Source organism: Fusarium oxysporum, chromosome X (genome assembly GCF_013085055.1).
Source record: "Fusarium oxysporum Fo47 chromosome X, complete sequence".
Classification (NCBI taxonomy): domain Eukaryota; kingdom Fungi; phylum Ascomycota; class Sordariomycetes; order Hypocreales; family Nectriaceae; genus Fusarium; species Fusarium oxysporum.
The window spans coordinates 1,932,959-1,947,860 of NC_072849.1; the positions used below are offsets into that span (position 1 = coordinate 1,932,959).

At 48.4% G+C, this 14,902-nt stretch overlaps 2 protein-coding genes across 2 annotated transcripts; one reads left to right on the forward strand and one right to left on the reverse strand.

Moving 5' to 3' along the window:
• Positions 1 to 338: 338 nt before the first annotated feature.
• FOBCDRAFT_323809 (ankyrin repeat-containing domain protein) lies at positions 339 to 8,727 on the forward strand (the record flags this gene model as incomplete). Its single annotated transcript, XM_059612102.1, has 3 exons — positions 339 to 960; positions 1,010 to 1,928; positions 1,986 to 8,727. 3 exons carry the CDS (start codon positions 339 to 341, stop codon positions 8,314 to 8,316), a joined length of 7,872 nt encoding a protein of 2,623 aa, XP_059466038.1. The 3' UTR covers positions 8,317 to 8,727.
• FOBCDRAFT_280536 (OPT oligopeptide transporter protein-domain-containing protein) lies at positions 8,637 to 11,351 on the reverse strand (the record flags this gene model as incomplete). Its single annotated transcript, XM_031191678.2, has 8 exons — positions 8,637 to 8,975; positions 9,027 to 9,316; positions 9,366 to 9,543; positions 9,595 to 9,858; positions 9,909 to 10,190; positions 10,238 to 10,354; positions 10,408 to 10,968; positions 11,028 to 11,351. The coding sequence occupies 8 exons, from the start codon at positions 11,349 to 11,351 to the stop codon at positions 8,637 to 8,639; spliced, it is 2,355 nt and encodes a 784-aa protein (XP_031032909.2).
• Positions 11,352 to 14,902: the final 3,551 nt, after the last annotated feature.

A 14,902-nucleotide genomic window follows, 5' to 3' on the forward strand; every position in this document is an offset into this window, starting at 1 on the left:
ATTACCGAACATGTAGAGGTTTTGCATGACTTGTTGTCGATGGCTATCGCCAGCATACAGCCCGCAATGTCTCGAGCTGACCGATAACGCAATAGATGAGGCTGTGGCCTTGAAAATGCATTTATTGGTTACACCCAGCATATGCAGTCAGCATTTTACTGGACGCCATCCCATCCGCGTGAAAGCAAGTCCCTAAAGCCACGGCCCAGAAAGTAAAGCGTCGCGAGGTCTGCGGCTGAAACTTGGTGTCTTTATCATCGTGGTTTGGGCACCTGCAAACTAAATTAGAAGCGGAGTAATACTGCGAAACGAAGAAGCGTCAGTTTCGTTAGACCGCCATGGCGACGCAAATGGCTCCTTCAAGCGATAAAAATGCGCAGAGTCTCTGGGATCAAGCCTTCAGCTCCCTCAGCGCAGATTTAAAAACAGCACTTGGCCAGGCTGCCACCCATAAGCGCGACATTCTAGCCGCCGCTCTGGAAGCAGCGGAGAACCGCAAAGCTACCAGTCTCCGCAAGCGTTGGAAGTTCAAACGCTCAAATGGAGAAGTCGTGATTATCCGAGATGTCCTGGAAAAGATCGCCAAATGGATTGATTCCTTCAAAGCAGTCGGCGATGCGGCTGTGCAGTTTGATGCCAGCAACGCTTCGCTGCCCTGGGCGGCTGTCAGACTGCTTCTTCAAGTGACGGTTAACGATGTCCAACAATATGGAACCATGGTTCAGGACCTCGAGGTGGTGTCTCGGATCATTGCACGATACAAGGAGTTTGAGAACTTACATCTTGGTCGAGATCAATCCGCTGAGCCGGCGCTCGAGACGGCACTGACCGTCCTATACACAGAAGTCTTGACTCATCTGGCACAAACTATTGCGTTCTTTTCGCAATCAACTGCAGGCATGTTTACAAAAGCATTGAGAAAGGCAACCACTGACCCGAGCAGTGCGACTGGCCAAGAGTGTCTTCTGGACGGGTGACGACGGGATCCAGAAAATCTTATCTCGAGAAGACGAGGTTCTCAAACTGGCCAAGCTTCAGGACACCTCAGACCTGCGATTTATCGCGAAGACAGTTCTCCGCCTCAAAGATCAAATTAACAACAACACCAAGCGCATCGAAGAAGAGTATTCTATCAAGATGATATCCTGGCTTTCAACATCGCCTTTCTCAATCCACCACGAGACCATATCCGAGTCAAGAACGCCAAACTTTGGCCAGTGGCTTCTGCAGCACGAGGTCTACAGAAACTGGTGCGAGTCCAGCTCTTCATCAACACTTTGGATACGTGGAATCACGGGCTCTGGCAAGACCAATCTATTCTCTGTCATTGCCGACTCATTGTTGGCCACCAGGGCTACGAACCCAGAATTGGCTCCCTTCGCATACTTCTATTGTCTCCAAAGCGAGTCAGAACTGGAGAGATCCTCAGCAGACGGAATCCTCCGTAGTATCCTGCGTCAGCTGACGATTACAGAAAGTCAAAGCGATGTTCGCAACTTTCTATACTCCGACTTCCAGAATCGTTCGAAGTCTGCTACTCTTCAGGGCCTGGACCTTCCTAGACTGAGTAGGAAAGACTGTGTAGACCGTATCGTTCAAGTGGCCCGTGAAGACCCCATCACAATATTACTCGATGGTGTCGAGCAGGTTGAAGACGAGAGTTGCGGTCTTCTCTTGCAGTCATTATCTGATATTATGTCAAGGGCTGAGAATGTTGTCAAGGTGTTTATCACGAGCAGAAATAGCTCTGATATCCTCTCATCGCTACCGACTGCGAAAGAGATAGTTGTGACGACAGACCAAGTCCACAATGACATGGCCCGGTTCATTACTCAGAAGATTGACGACGCCAAACTCATCAGTGGGAGGCTCTCGCCGAACACAAGAAGCTGCCTGATAAAGGAGTTGCTAGATGGTGCGGGCGAAATGTAAGTTCTTTCTCACTCACCTTTCGATTACTGGCCTGACGACGTGACTTTATCTAGGTTTCTATGGGTCCATCGACAGATACAGCAGCTTCGCAAGGTCAAGAACGAACATGATCTTCTTCCGGCCCTACGGTCCAACATTCTCTCAGATCTAGACAAGCTTTACGAGAACGACTTGGGACAGATCCTACAATCAGGAGACACATCGCGACAACTAGCTATCCAAACTTTCTCCTGGCTGCTGTACATGAAAGCACCGTTGACTCCCGAGGCGTTATTAGCTGCCATCGCTACCGCAAGCATAGGGAATGTCCCTTGCACGACGGCTGACATATCTGTTGTGTGCTCGAACTTGGTGATTATAGACCTCAATCGCCAAATCGTCCAACTTGCTCATCATTCAGTCAGAGAATACTTCATACGTACCCAACAATCTCTGTTCTCCGCTCCAGTAGCTAATAGTCTTCTGGCATCGATCTGCATAAAGGCCAGCTCGCGTGGACCGCCTGACAACGGAAGCCTGCAACAGCAAGCCAAAGGCTTTTTCTTCTATGCTGCTACGCACTGGGCAAGCCACTTTGAGAGTTCAAAGGTTACCAAGAAGGAAGAGAGGCTATTTCAAGACATGCTGTCTTTTGTCTTTGAGGATGAAGACTATGATGTCAGCCTTTCCTTCGAAGCTTGGCTGGAAATTGCGAAGGAGATTGCAACACTCCTGCCGAGGAATCACCCTATGAAGCCTGCTCTTGATGCCATACCAAACGAAACATCATCTCCTCTCTTCTTAGCAGCTGTCTTTGGTATAGACGGCCTGCTGACTCTTCTTTCAGGATCGGAGAGTGATATAGACTGGGACCAACGAAATGACCTTGGGCACACCGCACTCTACGTCGCCGTCGCTACAGGTCATCTCTCCACTGTGACGACTTTGATTGAGAAGGGTGCAGAGTTGAACATCGAATGCGGTGCATACGGAAGTCCGTTGCATGTTGCGTGTTTCAGAGGATATGAAGAGATTGTTGAAAAGCTTCTTCAAAACGGCGCATCTCCGAAATGTGGCTCGAAGTTTCAGAGTGCTGTTCAAGCTGCATCTCATGGAGGGCATGAAGATATCGTACTCGGTCTCATCAGGTACGATGCTACTATTGAATCCGAAGATGACTACGAGCAAGACATACAGATGGCAACGGAGTATGGCTTCATCAGGGTCATCGATCAGCTTCTCAGGCCAGAGTTCAAGCGCTTTATAGACAAGGAAACCCCGGACAAAAACAAGATGCGGTTGGCCAAGGCGATAAAAGGTGGCCAGTTGTTTGTGTTACAACGCCAGCTATCCAAAACATCATCTGATGCGAAAGACATCTTCCCAAAAGATGCGGTTGCAATTGCGGCTCTCTATGACCATACAGATATCGTCAAGTATCTCCTGGAACAAGGTCTTGATATCGAAGCCGAAGGTCAGTTCGGCACGCCACTCCGCTCGGCTTGCTTGATGAACCACAAATCCACGGTCGAAGAGCTACTCCAGCGTGGTGCCAATGTCAACACAGAGGAGCGGAAAGGCAATGCTATTTATGTCGCCGCTGTGAAAGGTCACGCAGATATTGTCAGGATCCTGCTGGAAGAAGGTGCAGATCTTCACCAGAAAACGGGGTCTTCTGGCACAGCGTTGCAAGCTGCAGCGTACTATGGTCACAAGCTTGTTGTTGAGAGGCTTCTTGACGCGGGGGCGAATGTCCATGCCGAAGGTTCATCTCCAGATGCGTTCCATGCCGCTGCTGAAGGTGGGCATCAGGAGATCATTATGCTGTTCCTGGAACGAGGTTACAAGTTCCTTTACGAGCCGCCCGGTCCCAAGTACAGCAGAGCTCGACCCTCGCCATACAGGCCGCTTTATCGGGAGGCTTCTCCTGGAAGGGATAAACACCCTCGCTCTAAACTGTGGCCGCACCTTTACAAGCGGAATGCCATAACGGCCGAACATGTCACTGATACAGATACCCGTGACAACATCACTCGAGTCGAGACTGATGATGGAATGGAGATGTTCGCTAATGATCAAGGGGATTTTCTCCGTAGCGATGATGATACCCAGGACGGTTCTCAGAAGAACCGCCCTCTTGAAGCTAGTGCTGCCAGAGGGAAGGACGCAGTTGTCAAGGTATTACTGGAGCAAAAGGAAAGTTTGGGATTCTGGGATTATGAGGTTGGTACTGCTCTCAAGGCAGCTGCCTCCAACGGACACTTGAGCACCGTTAAGATGTTACTTGATCACGCATCGAGGATGAAGGGTCCTTTTATTGAACGCATCTACACAACTTTAGAGAGCATACCTCAAGGGCGTCACGATATCTTGCAGCTTACTCTTGCCAAAGCGTCTGAAGTTGGCTGCACGGCAGAACAAACTGACCAGTTGAGGCTGAAACTTCCACCAGGAGGAGAAAAGTACAAAGTCGCGGTGATTGAGCCACATGCTCTGAAGGCAGACTTTCTGGCTTGCTGCACTTCTGGTAATGTAGCCGTTATGGAGGCTATCATGAGTTGCAAACACCAGCAACTACTGCAATACAACGATCTCCTGGAAGGCCTCCACAAAGCTGCAGAGGAGGGTCACGTCTCAGTAATCAAGAGCTTGCTTAATCTTAGTTCTGATTTACAAGGCGTTTCGATTCCTGAAAACACACTGATAGGCGCTGCTGGAAAGGATCTTGAGACATTGAAGTTTCTCCTTTCTCAAAAGGTCGATGAATCTCATTCCGAACTCCTTCTACGCCGATTGGTCTATGCGGCTTGTAGCAAGGGACAGCCTGACATCATCGAGTATCTCGTATCCGAATTTGGTATCAATGTCAACGCCAACGTTCCTGAAGACGAGAAACCCAGGTATCTGAGACGTTGGAGGCAGTCTGTCGACCCTCGCCTTACCAGTGCCCATATAACTGCCACTGGTGAAGCAGATGGTTCACAGTCGACTGACGGTCCTCGTCTTGTCAGTCCTTTGCAAGTCGGCCTGAGCGCTTTTGACAGCTATGAGCTGCCCTACTATGCGAGATATTATAGAGAGAAAACAATGCCTCAGCAGCAGAAAGTCATCCAAACACTGCTGAAGCTAGGGGCCGATCCGAACAGTCTAGGTGGAAAGGATGTTTATCCTCTTCAATACGCAGCGAGAGTCTGTCCAGATGTCGTGGTAAAAGAGCTGCTTGAAGCTGGAGCAGATGTCAAGCTTACCGGGAAAGGAGACTCGGCTCTTATGGGAGCAGTACAGAGAGAAATGGAAGCCATGGCGGTTACAACAAGACTATTTGACAGTGGTCACCAACTTCCAGACTATTTTGATGGAGGCAAGGTTCTTCTAGCTAAAGTTCTCGCGTTCTTTGAAGGTGATAGAGAGCGACAGACCTTCCATAGCATTATCGTTGACCCAGACGGCCGCTTTTTACAGGCCCCGTCTTTGGAGTACGTCTTCGAACAAGGACCAGGAGCGGTACTCGAGTTCCTTCTACAGAAGTATGATACAAGCAAGCTGGAAGACACAAGATATGAGCTAGTTTTTCAGATGGCCTGTGTTCTCGGCAAAGCTCCTTTTGTCGAGTTGCTCTTATCTCGAGGAGTCGACATTGACGCCACGGGATACTACTACGGGAGTCCTCTACAGGCTGCGGCACGGACTGGCCAGCTACAGATTGTCCAGAGTCTATTGAACAAGGGAGCAAACGCAAATGTGATACAGGGTCGTTGGCACACATCCCTGCGCGCGGCCATTGTCGGTGGTCACCTCGACATCGTCGAGCTTCTGCTTCAACATGGCGCAGATTCTAAGTTGAAGTACCAAGCGGAACGACAGTCAGAGAACGAGAGGGAAGCTGTATCATCAAGCACGCTTCAGATGGCTCTACAAGAAGGACATACAGAAATCGCAAGACTACTCCTCGAGACAGACCCCTCACTGAATAATGAAGAGGGCCGCCTCCAACATCCTCTTATCATAAGCTGTCAAAAAGGAGACCACGCCATGACAGAGCTGCTACTAGAATCCAATGCTCTAGTCAATGTCCGGGGCCACAAGGAAGCGAATGTGGCAAGTATAGAGGCTCGAGATGCGAGTCCTTTGCATGCTGCTATTTCTGGAGGCTATGTCAACCTCGTCGAAATGCTTTTGTCGAAAGGCGCTGACGTCAACATTGAAGTCGATGACTGTGACTGCCGAACACCTCTGCTAGCAGCGATTAAAAAAGCAGATTTGCGCATAGTAAGACTGCTTCTTGAATCTTGTGCAGATGTTTCTAAATCTACTGGTGCTCTTTCGAGTGCTGTGGGAGGGAATGCAGGTCTTCAAATGATCAATGAACTGATTGCGGCTGGCGCAAAAGTCGACAGTTCCAGCCTTCAAGAAGCATGCAGAAACGGAGATCTTTCCATTGTTGAGGCGCTTCTTGAACAGCTGTTCATTGACGGGGTGGATCCATCTGAGATCGTCGACGAAACCTTGGACTCACTCACAATGGGAAAGTCTACTGACTACAGAACACTCAATCTTCTACTTGACTATGTGCTCCCAACTCCCAAAAGATTTCTCTTCACATGTTCCTCAGGTTCTGTTCCTCTGGTGAGAAGAATGATTCAACAAGGCATGAGTGTCGATGGCAGCAACGAAGAGGAGGATAGCCCGTTGCAAGTGGCTTGCTACTACTTGAACTTTGAAGTTGTACGGCTATTGTTACAACGAGGCGCAAACGTCCGAGCGAGATCATCTCAGCCGGGAGACCCAATTACGCTAACGCTATGGGCTTGCGCATCACCATTGCAACAGCAATTGGAGCAACGTGGAACGAGACACCAAAAGTACCTGAATTCAGAGGTGGTGGACTACCGAACTACACAGAGATGCACCAACATTGTTCGAATTCTACTTGAGTACGGTGCCACTGCTGATAATGGAACAGATGAACTGGAGAGCCCACTCCAGCTGGCTTCTTTCATTGGCAGCTTCGAAATCGCTAAGCTTTTGATCGAACATGGAGCCAGCCTGGATAAAACCACTGGAAGCTTCAAGACTCCCCTCTTTTCAGCTTTACAGGGAAACAACAGGGGCATCATATCACTGATCCTAGAAAAGGGGGTCGACGTCAACTATGTACATACAACTCATGGTACAGCATTACACTTGGTATGTCAGTACAACGATGAGTCACTTGTTCTCCAGTTGCTTCAACACGGTGCCTCACCCGCTTTGAAAGACGCAAACGGAGACACTGCTCTTACGCTGGCACTCCAGTCTGCAGCTTCTCGTAGCGATTATGGTGTAAGCCAGAAGATACCCCGACTCATTTGTCAGCACTCGACAACGCTCGATATCACAGATAGCGACATCATAGCTGCAGCTCGGTTAGAGCCCAGTGATTTACTGTCCTTTCTCCTTGTCAAGAGAGGAGAACAGCCAGTGTCCGAAGATCTTATCATTCGTTTCCTCAGCGAAGAGAGACGGCCAAGTCAGGAAAACCTGGAGGTTCTTTTTGATCATAGTGGGGGACTGGAAATAACTCCAAGGATGCTGAACATTGGCCTCTCAAAGCATGCTTTCAAAAGTCTTAGCAAGGCTCGCGAGCTTTCAGTTCACATCACTCCCGATGTGCTCGAGTCTCAAACAGATCTCGGGACCTTGAAAGCGCTTATAGAGTATCAACCCGGCATCGAAGTAACGGAGGGTCTCGTGATTAAAATATTGTCAATGAACTCGCCTTGCAGAAGGTGGGGTCAACCGGAAGAGAATACTGAGCTTCTCTTGTCAATCTGGCCTCGAAACTCGTCACTTCTGGTCACTGACGGCATGCTGAAAGCAACCACATCGTTGCTCCAGCTTAAGTTCTTACTTGAGCGCTTTGGTCCAGCTCACGGAAAGTTGCAAGATATCGCGATATGGATTTGCGAAAAGGGGACTGAATATTCCGGCAATCAGGCGGATATTTTGGCACTTGTTTTGCAGTCTGACTCAGATATTAAGCTCTCACCAAGCCACCTTGAAAAGATCATGCTTGGTGCCAAACCTTTGATGTTAGATATGGTCTTGACGCATACGCCATCCCTCTCAATCACAGAGAAATTGTTTCTCAGTATCTTCAGAGAGTATCCACGAGCTCGAGAGGAGACGCGGAAGGAGTTCGTGGGAGTACTCATGAGGCACAAAAAGAAAATTGTCTTCACTGAGAAGATTCGCGATGCTATCGATAGGGCGTATCAAGAGCATTCTGACATTGAGAAGAGAGAAGAATGGTACACTTTGAGGGAAAGGGATGAGACTCAGGAGGAAGCTAAGGCCAGGCGGTCAGAGGAGAATGATGGGAACAAGAACGACGATCAAATTTCTCTTACAAGACAGGACCGGTAAGTAACAGGAGCTATGGCAGCAGTAGGTCACGACGTCGGAGAATGGCAAGCATTGCCGGGGCTGACATCGTATGGGACTTTTCGTAGGCTATTCCTCAGGGGACTTTGTCAGTAACTGGCGGTCGAGGGTGACTCAAAGCCAAACATCTCAAAGAAGAAAGCTTTCACGATAAATGACACATGTACTTGAATGAACATTTGATTCGAAATAGCTAGTTGGGGTATAAGGTACAGAGGCTAAAGTACGAGTTTAAACAATGCACAGGCAAATTCCAGGCACATTTCCAGACCACCGGACCCAAAACTTTGAGTACTTCTCGACTACTCAGGGACAGGGCAAAGATCATAATTGCCATTGACGTTGTTTCCCCACCAGCTTGGGAAAGGATGCCCTGGACCACCAGCTCCAAACACGGCGAAAGAGAGGATGAAGAGGACTGTCAGACTAGCACCGTCAAAGGCACCAGTGACAAGGTAAGAGTAGTCCCTGAAGATGCGAGGTCGGTAGTTTCGGAGGTAGAACTGGACAAAGAAGCCGGAGAGAATCTGGCTCAGGATAACGCAAGTCTGACTCTGGTTGTAAGGAATATAACCAGCGAACTGGATGAACTGGGGGAAGTTGACATCGGCAACATCAAAGTTCTTGATCTTGGGGTAAAACTGGAAACTGTTAGTCAGTTGTTACAAAAACTGATGACCGGGGAAATGTACCTTGTAAAAGATTCGGTGGAGCACAACCAAACCGGCACCAACAAGCAGACCGAAAGGAACGAGCTCATAAGTACCACCAAGCTTGTAAAGATAACCAGCAAGAGCCCAAGAGGTTGCGTTGGTGTTGTAAGATTGCATGGTAGCACCACTCCAGGACGAGTTACCATCGCCGTCACGAAGGAGGTCTCTGTTGCTGCCGACGATGCTGATCATGATAGCGTAGTTGATAAAGCCACCAAGAATAGTTCCCCAGATTTGAGTGAGGAACATGACACGAGGAGGGATTTTGACTGTATCCTAGTTAGTATAGACTTGGTAAGATTGATGAGTAAAACTTACGATATTCGCCCATCTTGAGATCACCAGACAGGTTGACAGCGTTGGAGATGACGTTGTGAGACCATGCAGCAAAGTACATGTTACCGACAGGCTTGCCAGGAAGCATAAGACCAGCTATCATCTTGGAAAGGTTGTTGGTCGCAATACCGTTTCCATAACGAGAGTAGAGGAGAGTGCTCTAGAACAAAGGTCAGTTCTGCTGGCTATATCATGGACCTTTTTAACTTACGACTGGTGCAATGATGGAACCCATGATGAGTGAGACCACGTAAGCCCAAGCAGGGAGAGTAATGTTCTCCTTGATGACGACGATCAAGCCGAGAACAAAGCTTCCCACGAGGACAGTGACATACCACCACCATGGAGCTTCCTTGTAGTGCTTGGCCATGTGCTCGTGGTGGCGGTCGTCATATCGTCCTTCCCTGGCGCTCTTGAAAGCCTTGACGACGTCCTTGCCCCAGAAGAGGATGCAGTGAAGGATGAGAGCACCGATCTGTTGCAAGTTTAGCTTTTGGTACGATCAAGGTAGAGTAGGTGACTTACAGCAGCATTGGCCATGAACATGGCGTAAGCAAAGGTGCCAGTCAGTCTGGGAAGACCAAACTCCAACAAGCGTGACTCGTTCAGGACTCCGCCTTCGAAAACCTCAGCAACGGGGTAGGTAGTACCATTGGCCAACAAGAGTCGAGTAGACATGAAAGGCAGGGACTTGGCTCCCCAACCATCTCCGTAGTAGATACCAGCCATGACGATATAGCAGACCACGAATCCAACAGCCATGTGAGCTTGAAGGGGTAGAGGAAGAGAGGTGTTGAAAGAGGTAATCTATACCTGTCAGCTCAAGTTTCATATTGGTGTTTAGACTAACTTACATATTGCCAGTCCAGAGAAACGCTAAAGAGGCCAAGACCCTCGTTGTTAGTAGCGCCACCAAAGACACGGGTGAGGTTCTTGGCAGTGTTTCCGGTCGCCTTCATGGCAGCCAAGCACTTCACAAAGCGATTAGCAAGAGTAAATTATAACCAATGAGGGTGTAGCTTACAGGAACCGAGACTGAGTTGAGCCAGGGGAAGATGTAGGCAGGGAAGAACTCATAAAGAGACATGCCACCGAAACTGTACCAGAAGACTCGGATAGGCTTAGAGTCCTTGACCTCCTGCCAGTGAAGACCCTGGAGAGTCTTGACAGTTGGCAAGTTACTCCAGAAGACAGCATCGACATGCCAGACGGCAACTGGACGCATGATACCGCAGAGACCATAACCGAACAGACCAATAGAAATGGTACTCAGAATAACAGTAGTTGGGCTCAAAGGCATGTTGTAGAAGAGATCCTGAGCCGCAAATACTTGAACACTTGCAGCGGCATTAGATGCAGAGGTGGCTGTGATGGCACAGATGGCGTGTTCCTTGAGACCCCAAGGTCCAGGGTTGATGAACTTGATGAATTTGATCAGGAATGGCAGTGAACCAGTGTTGCCCTTGGCTCTCCATCGAGCTTCGAAGTTGTCGCCGCGGGGGAGGGCAAAGGCCCAAGCGTTGCCGATGAAGTAGGAGATAAGGACGATGAAGGTACCCTGAATGGTGATCATGGTTGGTTTGAACTATAGTTGATCATGTTAGATGGTATCCCATCGAAATTGAAGTGTAAAGAATCACGAACTGTGTAGATCTGGTACATGACAGCTTGGAAACAAGCAAGACCGGAGGCCAAAAGAATACTTCGGAACGTCAAAGCGTTATCGTGGTCGTCTCTCATCGGGAGCAAGTGGCGAGAGGCATCAGCACCGGTAACAATAATGGCATCTTTGCTATCGCTGTCGCTTTCATCGGTATGGGATGCATCGTGAACCTCGGGGCCAAGAACAGCGTTCTTTGCGTCACTCTTCTCATCGATGTCCGTCGGGCTAGGGACAGGGAAGACCGAGGTCTCGAAGGTATCCTCGAGGCCGTGAGGCCCCTTGGGCTCGACATTTGTGGACGACATGCTTGAGCTGTCCTCTTCCTGTGAATGGTAAAGAGGGGTTTGATGTCGTTTGTGTAACAATCCACAGTTGGCTCAAATTATCTGGGCTGCAGAGTCAATCTACACATGGGGCAGCAACGCATCTTTATCTAAAACCACATCGTCGGTGATACCATCGCATTACACGATGAGCGAATGTAACATCCGTTGGTTCTGGAACTTCGATATCGGGTACCACGGCGATAAGGACCAGAGACGTCGGCCGCGTCTCACTGAGTTCCCAGTTTCTTGAGGTCCTTTTGCAAGATCAATTCCCTTCTTGGACATTTGCCTCTGGGGAGTTGGACCCTCGTGGTCCCGTTGCAACATACCGAAACCCTGTTCTCCTGCTCTTTTCGTACTAGCCGCGTCCCAGTTCTGTAACCCTCCCGCGCGCATATCGTGGAGGCGTTAGCGTTGAACTGTCGCCTCAGGTCCCCGAGGCTAGAAACGTCTTGGCCTTTGCCTCATCGAGCAATGCCTCCATGTTGCGCTATCGATTGTATCCTCGGAAGAGCCGCACTTGAAATCCGCCTCTTCCGATTCCACCAGGAACTTGTGTTAGCGACTACAAGTGTTTGTGACATCGCCTCAAGGCCATTGGTTGTTGAGTGGCTAATGTTGGATCAATGTTGATTGCGACATTCTGATTAGCAGGGGTCTTTTACAAAGGGTCTCAGACTGCTATAATCAAAGTGCGGTTATTGGTTTGAGCCTCGGAAGAGCTCATGCTACAGGGACTTTTTTATGGTGTTGGCCTAAACCCTTGTCAATTTAGACGGAATGGTACGTAGCTATTGTGCACTAAGAATCCAGAATTCTGGAACGCGCCATGTCAGCACCCAATTGATAAGCTTTAAATGATGATGTAACATATCTACAACATATTAATTGATATTTGAGGGCGTTGTCTGAGACCTAAAGAACATCTTCAATGGCAAGTGGGGATGATATTGATAGACCGAGTGTGGACTGTATTTCTTGCAGAATGACACCAACATGTCTTTGGACATCCCACATTCCAGTGTTACATGGCCAGTGCAGCCGGTTCAGTGGGATATGGGGGATCATTGGGCCCAATCGCTTGACCTGGGGGCTATTGACCTTTTGCAACGCACGTCAGATACAATCGTTCCTCTAGTTTCCGGAACCTTTGATCATCAAGGGGTCAAGGCCGAGACAGTAGCAGAAGCGCCGACAGTAGATTCAAGCTTAAGTTGACTTAGGGTTAAGCGGCAGGATTGGGTCGCTTGTTCTCGATCTCCTTCATTCATTTATCGGCAGACTCGCCCTCTTATCTGGGTCGTTTTCTGCCGTGATAACCGGAAACTAGTCACGTGGCCCGGGTTTGCAATTAAATCGGGAGGGTCTTGAGGAACTTTTGCTCGGTGCAACTTATTCGTCAACAACCTTTAAAAAGGCGTCATCGAAGCTTCCTTTTGAGGGCTCAAGATGCGAAGGTCCATTGCAACGAGTTGGAACTTCAGTTTATTGTAATTACTGTCATTTTACACTTGAGAGTCTCAAAACTTTCTTCGTCTTCTCTCATATCAAAACGTTCTACATATAAATAGCTTCGGCGGGACTTATCTGCTCTAGTCCGAATTCGAAACATTCCGATATCTTGATACAGTCTAGCACCAGCCCGTTCCAGACGCCAAGAATACTGCCAAGCCGGCACTGATCGGTTTCTTGGAGCTCCCCATCGATACGTGCGGCCGCTATCTAAACGTGAGGCATGACCCCCCAGCACTTCGCCGCTTTCCACGATGCGATGGCCAGGTCGAGACTGAACCTCACTTTTGGATCCTTCAAGTTGGCAGCTTTCGCCGTCGTCTACCCCGGTAGTCTTTTGTAACGGAACCCAGTACCATTGAACTTGCCTAACAAAACAAATCGCCTTCTGAAGTTGTAGGGAAATGCAACACTTCTAAAGTTCACTAGCTGCGTAGTACGATGTCAAGAAAGCTTCAGTCTGGCAGGTTGCTCTGCATCAAGCCTATCGATGTGACATCGCTTGGCAGTTATGCTTAAACTGGTTGGGGGGGTTTTCTTTCTGGGGGTAGCAGTTTTGATCCTCCCACAGCACGCATCTATGAAAGAGTCTAGCTCGAAGGATTACGACAAAGGTCCCTGATTCATATGATAGTACTGCCATAGAGTACCATCACAAGAAGATACGCAGATACAGAGGTTCTTCGGATCCAACCAAGGTGCATAAGCTCTTTCCATGGTGGCGGGTCGAGATATGATAGACAGGGAATCAGACAACTCCAACAGTACCTTGCAACGTACCATTTAACCCCGACCTCCAACACCAACTCTACACCTAACAACGATTGTGCTTAGGGGATGTGTACATGCAGTCATTCAACCGGGCATCTCATGTCGTTGAAAACGTGTAGCCCTATAGCCTATTTCTATTCCCATACCCAACAAGGAAGGTCGGTGATGTCTTATCACTTCAATGGCTGCTGGTTATTCCCGCGGCTATAACGGCTTCTTATGTGGCAAAGCGTAGCAAGATTCTTCCATTATGATGCTATTGCGCTTGATATAATAATCATCACGCCATGGGCGTCGTTTCTCCGTTGATCTTACTCTCGCCCGCCTCGCCACCGAGAACGACATTTGCTTGACCAACTGATTTTGTCTGTCGATAATCGCAGCGACATTCCAACATCATTTCGAAAAGCTGGAGACTAGTCGTGACAAATACTATCGATAATTGCAAGATCATTAGTCAACATATTGCTAGACACCCATGTCATAAAATATCCATGATAGATCAGAATACCAGTTGAAACATGATATGAATCTTGTTTAAACCCAAAGGGGCAATGAGCTGTTGCAAGTTATATGCAGCGGAATGGGCGACAATCAGCAGAGAAAGTACATTTCCATAGGTGACGATGCTAGGAGGTTTGAAGCGGTCTAAATGGACTTGTGTGAACAGGTTCTAGTGTCCAGTATCGAAATGATTCTCCAGGGTCATTTAGCTGTCTTGATACCGTCAAAGTTAGAAGAGTCTTTCCTTACTCTCATACATATCGCTGAGTACCTTACTCAATTTTAGCTCTCGGGTAACTGACTGTTGATTGATGGTTGAAGCTTATGATATCTCCACGAGATATATCAAGCCACTACCCTATATAATGAATGAGGATATCAGATCTAGCACCATTCAAGGCCAATTACAGAGTTCAAGAATGTGGCTAGGCCCCAATTACAACCGTAATCAAGTACTTTGAACTGAATCTATTATCGGACAGACAGTGGCACAAGGGCTCCATTGCTCGTAACGATGGGATTTGGGAATCTAGGATGTCAAAGTGTATGAAATGTTCTAGGTCAACTAATATGCCGTATTGAGTTTAGGTTTGGCAACTCTGCAAAGAAGGATTTGGGGTTTTTTTTGGTACTTGGTGGTCTTGTTCCCCTATCACTGTAACCAGCTCGCTGGACTCACGACAGACTTACCGCGAAGCAGGAATACCATATGAGTCACAATACGAATCCCGAGATTTACGTTT